At 44.2% G+C, this 11,306-nt stretch overlaps 1 protein-coding gene across 2 annotated transcripts in view; it reads left to right on the top strand.

Moving 5' to 3' along the window:
* The first annotated feature begins 4,268 nt into the window (after nt 1–4,268).
* Nucleotides 4,269–11,306, top strand: part of MTHFD2L (methylenetetrahydrofolate dehydrogenase (NADP+ dependent) 2 like) — a 33,487-nt gene continuing 26,449 nt past the window's right edge. For both annotated transcript variants that reach the window (XM_060781339.2, XM_060781338.2), the window contains exon 1: nt 4,269–4,483. In XM_060781339.2, coding sequence (XP_060637322.2) covers nt 4,362–4,483 — 122 coding nt within the window. In that variant the 5' untranslated portion in view covers nt 4,269–4,361. The remainder of the gene's footprint in view (nt 4,484–11,306) is intronic.

Here is an 11,306-nt window from a genome sequence, read left to right as displayed (position 1 = left end):
GATGTTGGAGTTTTCCTATTCTGAAAATGCACATCGGAACAGCCAGGTCTTCAAGTTTTTCCTAAAGACTGCCAATGTAGGGGCCTGTCTAAGATCTTTGGGGAGGGTGTTCCAGAGTCGGGGGGCCACCACAGAAAAGGCCCTGTCTCGCGTCCCCACCAGACGCGCCTGCAATGCAGGCGGAATCACGAGCAAGGCCTCTCCGGATGAAGGAAGTGAGCGTGTGGGTTCATAGATGGAAATGCGGTCACACAGGTAGGATGGTCCCAAACCGTTTAGGGCTTTGTAGGTAAGTACCTGCACCTTAAATTGGGCTCGGAAAATAAACGGCAGCCAATGGAGCTCCTTGTCCCTCCCTAAACTGCAAATTCTAAGATCCTATAGATGGAATCATGACAGCTAAAATACATTTTTAAAATTAGTTTTAAAAATTATAACTATTAATTTTAATACTATGTTTGTTTAATTCTGTTTTAATATTTGTATATTTTTGGATTATACATTGTATTTATTTTATTTATCATGTCAGAAGCGAACCAAACCAGTTGTATTGCATTAAAAACAAACAAACAAACAAAACACAAAGTTCTGATCTGGCCACAGTGGTCCACGCTCTCATTACATCCCGAATAGATTACTGCAACGCACTCTACGTGGAGTTGCCTTTGAAGACTGTTCGGAAACTTCAATTAGTCCAGTGGGCGACAGCTCCGATTACGCACCGGAGCATCATACAGGGAGCATCCCACCCCTCTGTTATGTCGGCTCCACTCGCTGCCAATCCAATTCCGAGCATGATTCAAAGTGCTGGTTTTGACCTACAAAACCCTATATGGTTCCAGCCCAGCGTATCTGTCCGAACGCATCTCCTTCTACGTCCCGCCTCAGAGTTTAAGATCTTCTGGGGAGGCACTGCTCTCGGCCCCACCTCTATCACAAGTGAGATTGGTGGGAACGAGGAGCAGGGCCTTCTCGGTGGTGGCCCCTCACCTATGGCATTCACTCCCCGGGGAAATTAGATCAGCGACATCCCTCCTTTCCTTTAGAAGGAAATTAAAAACATGGATTTGGGACCAGGCGTTTGGGCAATCTGTCAGATAAATAAAAGACTACGACGACCGATAGGAACAGACAATGTGGAATGAAATATGGACTCTGAGTTGGCGAACGCTGAGCTGAGATTGGTTATTGACTGTGACATATATTGATTGTTTTTAACTGTTATTACTGTTTTAATTGCTGTTGTATTCGTTTATCTGTATTATTGTGTAGGCATCAAATTGTGCCTTTTTGTAAGCTGCCCTGAGTCCCCCCTCAGGGGTTGAGAAGGGCGGGGTAGAAGTACACGAAATAAATAAACTACAATTCCCAGATGAGAAAATCAATTTTTTTTGAGTGATGGTCACTCCTTGGGTTAGTAAGTGTCTTGTGGCCAAATTTGGCGGCAGTTCGTCCAGTAGTTTTTGAGTTATGTTAATCCCACAAACGAATATTACATTTTTATTTATATATATCAGTGGTTCTCAACCTTCCTAATGCCGTGACCCCTTAGTACAGTTCCTCATGTTGTGGTGACCCCTAACCATAACGTTATTTTCGTTGCTATGTCATAATTGTAATTTTGCTCCTGTTATGAATCATAATCTAAATATCTGATATGCAGGATGTATTTTCATTTACTGGACCAAATTTGGCACAAATACCCGATACGCCCACATTTGAATACTGGTGGCGTTGGGTGGGGGATTGATTTTGTCATTTGGGAATGTTGGAGTTGCTGGGATTTATAGTTCACCTAAAATCAAAGAGCCTTCTGGTCTCCACTAATAAGGGAATTGAATCAAACTTGGCACACAGAATTACCATGACCAAGAGAAAATAACAGGAGGGTCTGGTGAACATTGACCTTGAGTTTTTGGAGTTGTAGTTCACCTACATCCAGAGAGCACCTTGGACTCAAACAATGATGGATCTGGATCAAACTTGGCACAAATACTCAATATGCCCAAATGTGAACATTAGTAGAGTTTGGAGAAAATAGACATTGCCATTTGGGAGTTGTAGTTGTTGGGATTTATAGTTCGCCCACAATGAAATAGCATTCTGAACCCCACCAATGATAGAATTGGACCAAACTTCCCATACAGAACCCCCATGACCAACAGAAAAGACTATGTTTTCTAATGGTCTTTGGCGACCCCTCTGACATCCTCTTGTGACCCCCCAGAGGGGTCCCGACCCCCAGGTTGAGAAACACTGATATAGATGATGATGATGATTATTATTATTATTACTTGTTGTCAGGGGCGGCTCGTCCATTACGCGAAGTAAGTGGTCGCAGAACACTTTTTTTTGCCAGGGGCGCAGAGGTGCCTCTGTAAATGTCCCTCAACCGCCACTTGAGGAGTGCCCCCTCAGCTCACCACAGCCCTAGCAGTCCGGGGGGAGCCTCGACTTTCTTGTCTCGCTGCCAGGCGATCCTCTTCCCAAAGGAGCTGGTACCTTGAGCCTCACCTAGCCCCTCTCGTTCCTGCTCCATCCGGCCACTGGGTGCGCGAGCAGAGCCGGCGCTCAATCGTTCTCCACGTTCGATCCCTTCCCCATGACCGGCTTCCTTTCCTGATCCCCCGGTGCTCCACCCGCCTCCTCTCCTCTCCCCAATCCGCAGGTGGGCCAAGGGGCGGAGCCGCCACATCTGGCCCGCTTCGGGTCCGGAGGCATGTCTGAAGACCCCTGCGTGCGCACCAAAAGTCGCCTCTTCTCCTGACTTTCTCTTCAGCCATTGGGATCAAGAGAGAGAGAGAGAGCCCCTCCAGCTGGAGGTAGCTCCCACCTCTGCTCCCTCCTTTGTTTTTGCGCCTACCTTCAGGAAAAGTGGGCATCTCCACCTCTCTCTCTCTTTCTCTTGGTCCCAATGCCTGAGGAGAAAGTCAGGAGAAGAGGTGACTTTTGGTGCACACGCCCGGGGTCTTCAGGCACGCCTCTGGACCCAAAGTGGGCCAGGCAAGGGAGCAAATGCGGCAAGTGTAGTTACTGGGATGTATAGTTCACCTACAATCAAAGAGCATTCCGAACTCCACCAATGATGGAATTGAACCACATATGGCACACAGAACTCCCACGACAAACAGAAAATATATACCAATGATTGGTTGGGGGGGGGGGCACCAAAATACTGTTTGCTTACCATTGAAAATTACCTAGGGCCGCCTCTGCACCCACTTTTTGCTTGATGTTCAGGCAGTGCTTCTTGTAGGTAAGAGCACGGTCCAGAGTGACTCCCAGGTATTTGGGTGCGCTGCAATGCTTCAGTGGGATTCCTTCCCAGGTGATCTTCAAAGCTTGGGATGCTTGTGATGTATCGGCAAAAAAAGCCAATGGGATTTTAGCCTGCATCAAGAGGAGCATAGTGTCTAGATCCAGGGAATTAATGCTACCCCTCTATTCCACTTTGGTTAGACCACACCTGGAATATCGTGTCCAATTCTGGGCACGACAATTCAAGAGAGATATTGACAAGCTGGAATGTGTCCAGAGGAGGGCGACTAAAATGATCAAAGGTCTGGAGAACAAGCCCTATGAGGAGCGGCTTAAGGAGCTGGGCATGTTTTGCCTGAAGAAGAGAAGGCTGAGAGGAGATATGATAGCCATGCATAAATATGTGAGAGGAAGCCACAGGGAGGAGGGAGCAAGCTTGTTTTCTGCTTCCCTGGAGACTAGGACGCGGAACAATGGCTTCAAACTACAAGAAAGGAGATTCCATCTGAACATGAGGAAGAACTTCCTGACTGCGAGAGCCGTTCAGCAGTGGAACTCTCTGCCCCGGAGTGTGGTGGAGGCACCTTCTTTGGGAGCTTTTAAACAGAGGCTGGATGGCCATCTGTCAGGGGTGATTTGAATGCAATATTCCTGCTTCTTGGCAGGGGGTTGGACTGGATGGCCCATGAGGTCTCTTCCAACTCTTTGATTCTTTGATTCTATGATTCTAAGAAGAAGAAGAAGAAGAAGAAGAAGAAGAAGAAGAAGAAGAAGAAGAAGAAGATTATTATTATTATTATTATTATTATTATTTGTTGCTGTTGGGATTGCAGCTTCCCAGATCTGTGGCTAATGGGAGCTGCAGATGTGGCCTGATGGCAGTGGCAGCTGGTCAAACCTGAGGCTGATGGAGCTGCCCTGCCCAAGGCTGGCCTTGGGGTCACCTCAGGCCTCGGAGGCGCGCAAGAGCCTCCGCGGGGGCGCGCATCGCTCCCTTACTGCTAAGAAGCCTGCTGCGGGAGGCGCAGGAAGGAGGTGGAGCCAGCCAGGCATCCTGCTTGCCTGCCTGCCTTCGGGAAGGGAGAGCCTCTTTGATCCCTGCCATGGCGGCGCGGGGGGTCCCTGGGCATCTCCTGCGGCTGCTGCTGCCCAGGAGGAGGAGGAGGGAGGGCGCCTTCCTCCTCCCGGCGCCCGGAGCCTGGGGTCGCAGCCGGAGCAGCGCCAGGTGAGTCCAAGGAAGGCAGAGAGCCGAGGATGGGAGTTAAAGGGCCTGTTCTGCGGGGAGGAGGGATCTGAATGGGAAAGCCTCCGTGGCTGGATCTGCACTGCCCATTAGACCCCAATAAGGCAGTTTGGCAGTATAGATCCAGCCTAGGTCTAGAGTCCAAGAAAGCAACTGGGGCTAGAAATCATCTGGACAGGAGGAGGTCTGTACTAGGCTGATGTTTCATAAGATTCGTATCCCTTTCCCTTTTCATTTTATCTAGATCAGTGGTTCTCAACCTTCCTAATGCCGCGACCCCTTAGTACAGGTCATCATGTTGTGGTGACCCCCAAACATAATATTATTTTCGTTGCTATTTCACAACTGTAATTTTGCTACTGTTATGAATGGTAATCTAAATATCTGATATGCAGGATGTATTTTCAGTCACTGGACCAAATTTGGCACAAATACCCAATACTCCCAAATTTGAATACTGGTGAGGTTGGGGGTGATTGATTTGGTCATTGGTAATGCTGGAGTTGCTGGTATTTAGTTCACCTAAAATCAAAGAGCCTTCTGAACTCCACCAGTGATGGAACTGAATAAAACTGGGCACACAGAATTCCCATGACCAAGAGAAAATACTGGGAAGGTCTGGTGGACAAAGACCTTGAGTTTTTTGGAGTTGTAGTTCACCTACATCCAGAGAACACTGTGGACTCAAGCAATGATGGATCTGGATCAAACTTGGCACAAATACTCAATATGCCCAAATGTGAACACTGGTAGAGTTTGGAGAAAATAAACCTTGCCATTTGGGAGTTGTAATTATTGAGATTTATAGTTCACCCACAATAAAATAGCATTCTGGACCCCACCGATAGAATTGGACCAAACTTTCCACACAGAACCCCCATGACCAACAGAAAATACTATGTTTTCTGATGGTCTTTGGCAACCCCTCTGAAACCCCCTCGTGACCCCCCTAGGGGTCCCAACCCCCAGGTTGAGAACCACTGATCTAGATGGTGGCATTGGAGATACAGAGGACCCTTGGTATCCACTAGGATTTGGTCCCACGAACCCCTGAATACCCACAATCTCAAGTCCCATTGTAGGAAAACATAAAAATAGCATATATGCCTGGCATTGCCCAGGTTAGGCATATAATAATAACACACACACACGCACAAACAACAATATATAGTACTAGCGGTCCCCTGCCACGCGTTGCTGTGGCCCAGTCTGGTGATCTGGAAAATAAAGTAATGAGAAAGTGTTGGTTTCTAATATATATAATGTTTTTATGCTTGTGGGTAAACAGTATTTCTTGCTGTTTCTTTGCCAATGTTGATGTGGAGATTGTCTGGTTTGCCTACTCTGGAACATGGAACATATCATTGTCCATCTTTAGGGGTCCCTCTCAAATCTATGGTACTGCATCTGTCTTATATATATGTGTGTGTGTGTGTGAATGGCTGGATGGCCCTATGTCATATACATATATGTGTGTGTGTCAGAAGGGTGGTGTCAGAAGGGTCACCAAAGACCACCAGAAAACACAGTATTTTCTGTTGGTCATGGGGGCTCTGTGTGGGAAGTTTACCCCAATTCTGTCATTCATGGGGTTCAGAATCTTTGATTGTAGGTGAACTATAAATCCCAGTACCTACAACTCCCAAATGCCAAGGTCTATTTCCCTCAAACTCCATCTGTGTTCATATTTGGGCATATGGAATATTCGTGCCAAGTTTGGTCCAGATCCATCATTGTTTGAGTCCACAGTGCTCTCTGGATGTAGGTGAACTACAACTCCCAAATTCAAGGTCAGTGCCCACCAAACCCTTCTAGTGTTTTCTGTTGGTCATGGGAGTCCTGTGTGCTAAGTTTGGCCCAATTCCATCATTGGTGGAATTTAGAATGCTCTTCGATTGTAGGTTAACTATAAATCCCAACACCTACAACTCCCAAATGACAAAAATCATTTTTTCAGTCATGGTCACTCCTTGGGTTAGTAGATATCTTGTGGCCAAATTTGGCGACCATTCGTCCAGTGGTTTTTGAGTTATGTTAATCCCACAAACGAACATTACATTTTTATTTATATAGATGATAATAATAATAGTAGTAGTAATAATAATAATAATAATAATAATAATAATTTATTTATTTACAACTCACCCTATCTCCCCTGGCAGGCCCGTAGCCAGGATTTTGATGGGGGGGGGGGCTGTGTTTGATTGGGGGGGGGTGAGAATCTACCCTACCAAACCTTTTGTATCATTATCCCAATACCCTCATGCAGGCCCGTAGCCAGGATTTCGTTTCGAGGGGGGGGGCTAAAAATTTTCAGGGGGATTTCGGGGGGAAGGCTGAGTTTCGGGGGGGGGGGGGGCTGAGTCTGAGTGAAAGAGGGTCTAGCCTAGCAAACCTTTTGTATCATTACCCCAATACCCCCATGCATATGGGATATATTGAGTATGGTGATCAGATCATGATATGAATAAACATAACAGTTTAAATAATGCACCAGTAAGGCCTTTTCGCGAACCACCATGAGAATTTCGGGGGGGGGGGGGGGCTGAAGCTGCTCAAGCCCCCCCCCCCCCCCCCCCGGCTACATGCCTGCCCTCATGCATATGGGATATATTGAGCATGGTGATCACATCATGATATGAATCAACACAACAGTTTAAATCAGTGGTCCTCAAACTAAGGCCCGAGGGCCGGATACAGCCCTCCAAGGTCATTTACCCGGCCCTCACTCAGGGTCAACCTAAGTCTGAAACTACTTGAAAGCACACCACAACATTGTGGCAGAATCTGCTCTGTTTCCTCTGCTTGCTCGCTTGCTGGTCATCTCTCCTTTAAATGGCCAACATGCAATAAAGGCATCCCTCATCCTCCTTTTGCTTCAGCAATTTGCCTCTCTCCCCTAGTGTAGTGGTGATGGAGAATTGGACTTACTGCACAAATCCTCCATGCCACTTCATAAAAGAGAGCAATGGAAGGATGACAGCTGCAAGGTGTAGTTAAGCTGTGAGGGTTGTTACTAAGGTGATAAACCTGTACTTGTGTTGGATCACATCAAGGCTCATGGTGGGCTCTTATGATTTAATGACTAGTATTTATTATTTATTATTTATAGTAGTAGTCATGCTTGCTGCATACTGCCTCTATAGTAATCATGGCGGTTATATATCAGTGAAACCACATGCTATATTCAATATGTTGCAGTCATCCTGTGAATTGAATTCATCTGGATCAGGACATTCTTATTTTTAACTTTAAAAGATGCTGAGTTTGAGCTGCACGTTATTCATATAGCATATAGTTTAATATGCGGAATCTGTATGAGGACCAAGTAGCAACAGTAAGAACTGACCATGGAACAACAGACTGGTTCAAGATTGGGAAAGGCGTACGGCAGGGTTGTATACTCTCACCCAACCTATTCAACTTGTATGCAGAACACATCATGCGATGTGCGGGGCTCAAGGAATGCAAGGCTAGAGTTAAAATTGCTGGAAGAAACATTAACAACCTTAGATATGCAGATGACACCACTGTTCTGGTACAGCCGTACCAGGAGCTCCAGCTTATCTTGCTATTTGTTGAGTGTTGTATGTTACATCCCGTATAGATTACTGCAACGTGCTCTATGTGGGGTTGCCTATGAAGATGTCCCGGAAGCTTCAAATGGTCCAGTGTGCGGCAGCCAGGTTGCTAACAGGAGCGGGGTTCAGGGAGCATACAACTCCTCTTCTGCATCAGCTCCACTGGCTCAATTCAAAGTGCTGGCTTTAGCCTATAAAGCCCTAAACGGTTCTGGCCCAGTCTATCTATCTGAACGCATCTCTTCCTACAAACCCCCCAGGAACTTAAGATTGTCTGGAGAGGCCCTGCTCTTAATCCTGCCTGCTTTGCAGGCACGTCTGGTGGGGACGAGAGACAGGGCCTTCTCTGTGGTGGCTCCCCGGCTGTGGAACATCCTCCCTAGGGATATTAGATCAGCCCCCTCCCTCCTGACTTTCCGAAAAAGAGTAAAAACTTGGCTTTTCGAGCAAGCATTCAAAACAGACAAACTAGAGATGGAAATTGACCCAGGAACGGCCAAGATAATGTAACGAATGATGATCTGAACGAGAGGACATCGTTTCTTTTTAAATTGTGTATTATGCACTGTCATTTATGTTTAATTGCACTTGATGTTTTTGCTTTATTTGCTTTGTTTCGGCATCGAATTGTGCCGACTGTGTATACTGCCCTGAGTCGCCTTCAGGCTGAAATGGGCAGGATAGAAATAATGTAAATAAATAAATAAATAAATAGGAGTGCCTTATAGAAGCCTTTCCAGAATTCAGTTACATGTATGTGTATACACACACACACACACACACCACACACTCACACACGCATATTAGGGCTGGGTGGTTTCTTAACTCTGGGCATCTTAACTCTAGTACTTTTAATTCAATTCTTAATTAAGGCTATAAGGAATAAGGATGCCTAAAATGACGGGTAGGGGTGCCTGGTAGGGCTGGGCGGTTTCGTTCGTTAATTTTGTAATTCGTTATTGATTCGTATTTAAATTAGCTTACGATCCGATATTGAACCATTCAGGAGCAACTAAAAATCGAAACGAATTTTTCAATTTATTTCGTAATTGTTTCGTAATTGTTTCAAAATCGTTTCGTTGTTATTTCCGTATGTCTGGTGCAAGTTTTATAGTTGTTGTTTGTTTTATCAGTGATAAAAAAAATAAATTATCACACCAGCAGTCAACAACAGAGGGAGAGGGAAGCTTCAGAAGTTCCCCCTGTCCCATTTGGAGGGTTTTTTAGCGTATTGCGCAATCGCGTCCGCCATTAACGAATCGATTCGTAATTGTTTCGTAATTTCCGAAATTTCGTATATTTCGAACTTTTTTAAAGAAAAAATTCGGAATTCTTTTAAAAAACGAAACGCAAAAACCCCCTAAAAACTAATCGAGTTTAGAAACAAATTTTTCCATGGTTGCCCAGCCCTAACGCATATATATGATGGCCATGTCTCCTAGAACCATGTTTACTTTAAAAACATAAAATTTAAAACTGCTGGGAGAAAGCATTTTAGGAGGAAAGTGACTGAAGCAAGATTCGACCTTCTTTGGACTGTTGCCCCTTTTGTGACTATTGAGGATAACTGGAGTGTGGCCTTAAGAGAATGGGTTGTATTCAAAAAAATTGGTACACAGTTTGGTCAAGTTGAGCTTTCGCTTGAAAATATGTGCTTGTATGCAAGCCTGTGTTATTTCTTGTAAAGGTCTGTTGGGCCATGTGGCAAGTATATAAAAAATACGTAGATTAACGTATGAAGTCCTGTGAATCCAGTAAGTCTTGGGTGTGATGCCTTGCAGCACAGATTTGGTAACTCTGGACAGCCTGAATGCTTGAGATTTATGGTATACTGTGATGACAGAACACTGGTGTAGTTGAAATCATAGGTCTCAGATATATATAAGTCAATAGATCATTCAGTTCTGAACATGAGTTATGGGACATGGCTGGAGAGAATGTAAGGCAGTGTGCCAATGCTTATTGGTTTCTCTTTTCTCTTCTAGGCGCACCAGAGAGAAGAGATTCCATCTCCTGAATTCAGCCTTGTCTGCTTCTCCCATATGTCCCTTAAACTCATTTACGTTACGAATCAAAGGAATGCAATTAAGTAAAATATTTACATATTAAAAGGTATATTTTACCTTGATTTTTTTTATCAGACATTATTGATACCCACCTAAAATAAGTGAAACTGCAGCTCATTTTTGTTTTATGTTTCAATAAATTTTGACCTTTTGTTTCAGGTCTGACAGTGTAGGAACAGTCAGAAAATTTTCAAGTTTTGTTTTGTGTTTTTTTTAATAATAAGGAAAACTAAAATGTAGTTGTAAAGAAGTCACTATGATATGTAGAATATTTTCTTCTATCTTCTATATCAGTCTTTTTTTCAAATATTATAGTGCATATAAACACCATGAAATTGTCGTGTTTTATCTAACAATTTAGCAGCAGATCAGCTGCACAACTTCAGTGTTTTCCAGTACTTTCTTCCTGCACAGTATTTTCAGTCAACTGCTCCCACAGAGTGCAGTCACTCTGGAACTCTTTACAGGCACTTGAGCACATGCCCAGCTATTGTCAGTTTTACTATTGTTTTCTCCTCCAATCTAGATGACACTACAAACTTACCACAGCACACGGTTATATCTTGTCTTGGCAGACAGGCTCCTTTAATAAATTACATAGAGCCTTCGGCAAACAGCATCACAGCACAAGGAGAGGAAATATACACTGTACACGACTTCCTTATATACAATTCTGTACATTTACACATAGCAATCACTGATTGGTTCCCAACTCATTGACTTATCTCAAACCCAGGATTGCATCATTCACAATCACCTGGATCAGTCCAGAACACATTCCCCAAATGATTCCCTATATACAGTTAATGCATGACTCAGCTTTTCCAATAGAAGACTATTAGCAGTGCATGACTCAGCTATATTACATTACAATACATTGTAAAACCTGACAGAAATAGTTAACTTCAGAATACTAACAGTCTTCAAGTTATGAACGAGACAGGTTCTGTAGGGTTGTTCTTAGGTTGAATTTGTATGTAAGTCAGAACAGTGCATAGATCCCAGAATTTTGAGTGAATAAAACCTTTTCTTAAAAACACTTCACTCCTTCCAAAAGGGGAAAAAATATCAGAATTTTTATTTGTTGACTTTGTTCCACTGAAACAAAGGATACACTAACATGTGTGGGAATGGGGAAAACTTCTAACCAAATTGGTT

This window comes from Anolis sagrei, chromosome 6, assembly GCF_037176765.1.
Source record: "Anolis sagrei isolate rAnoSag1 chromosome 6, rAnoSag1.mat, whole genome shotgun sequence".
NCBI lineage: Eukaryota > Metazoa > Chordata > Lepidosauria > Squamata > Dactyloidae > Anolis > Anolis sagrei.
Note: the sequence above shows the minus strand (reverse complement) of the source record. Positions and strands in the feature narration are given on the sequence as shown.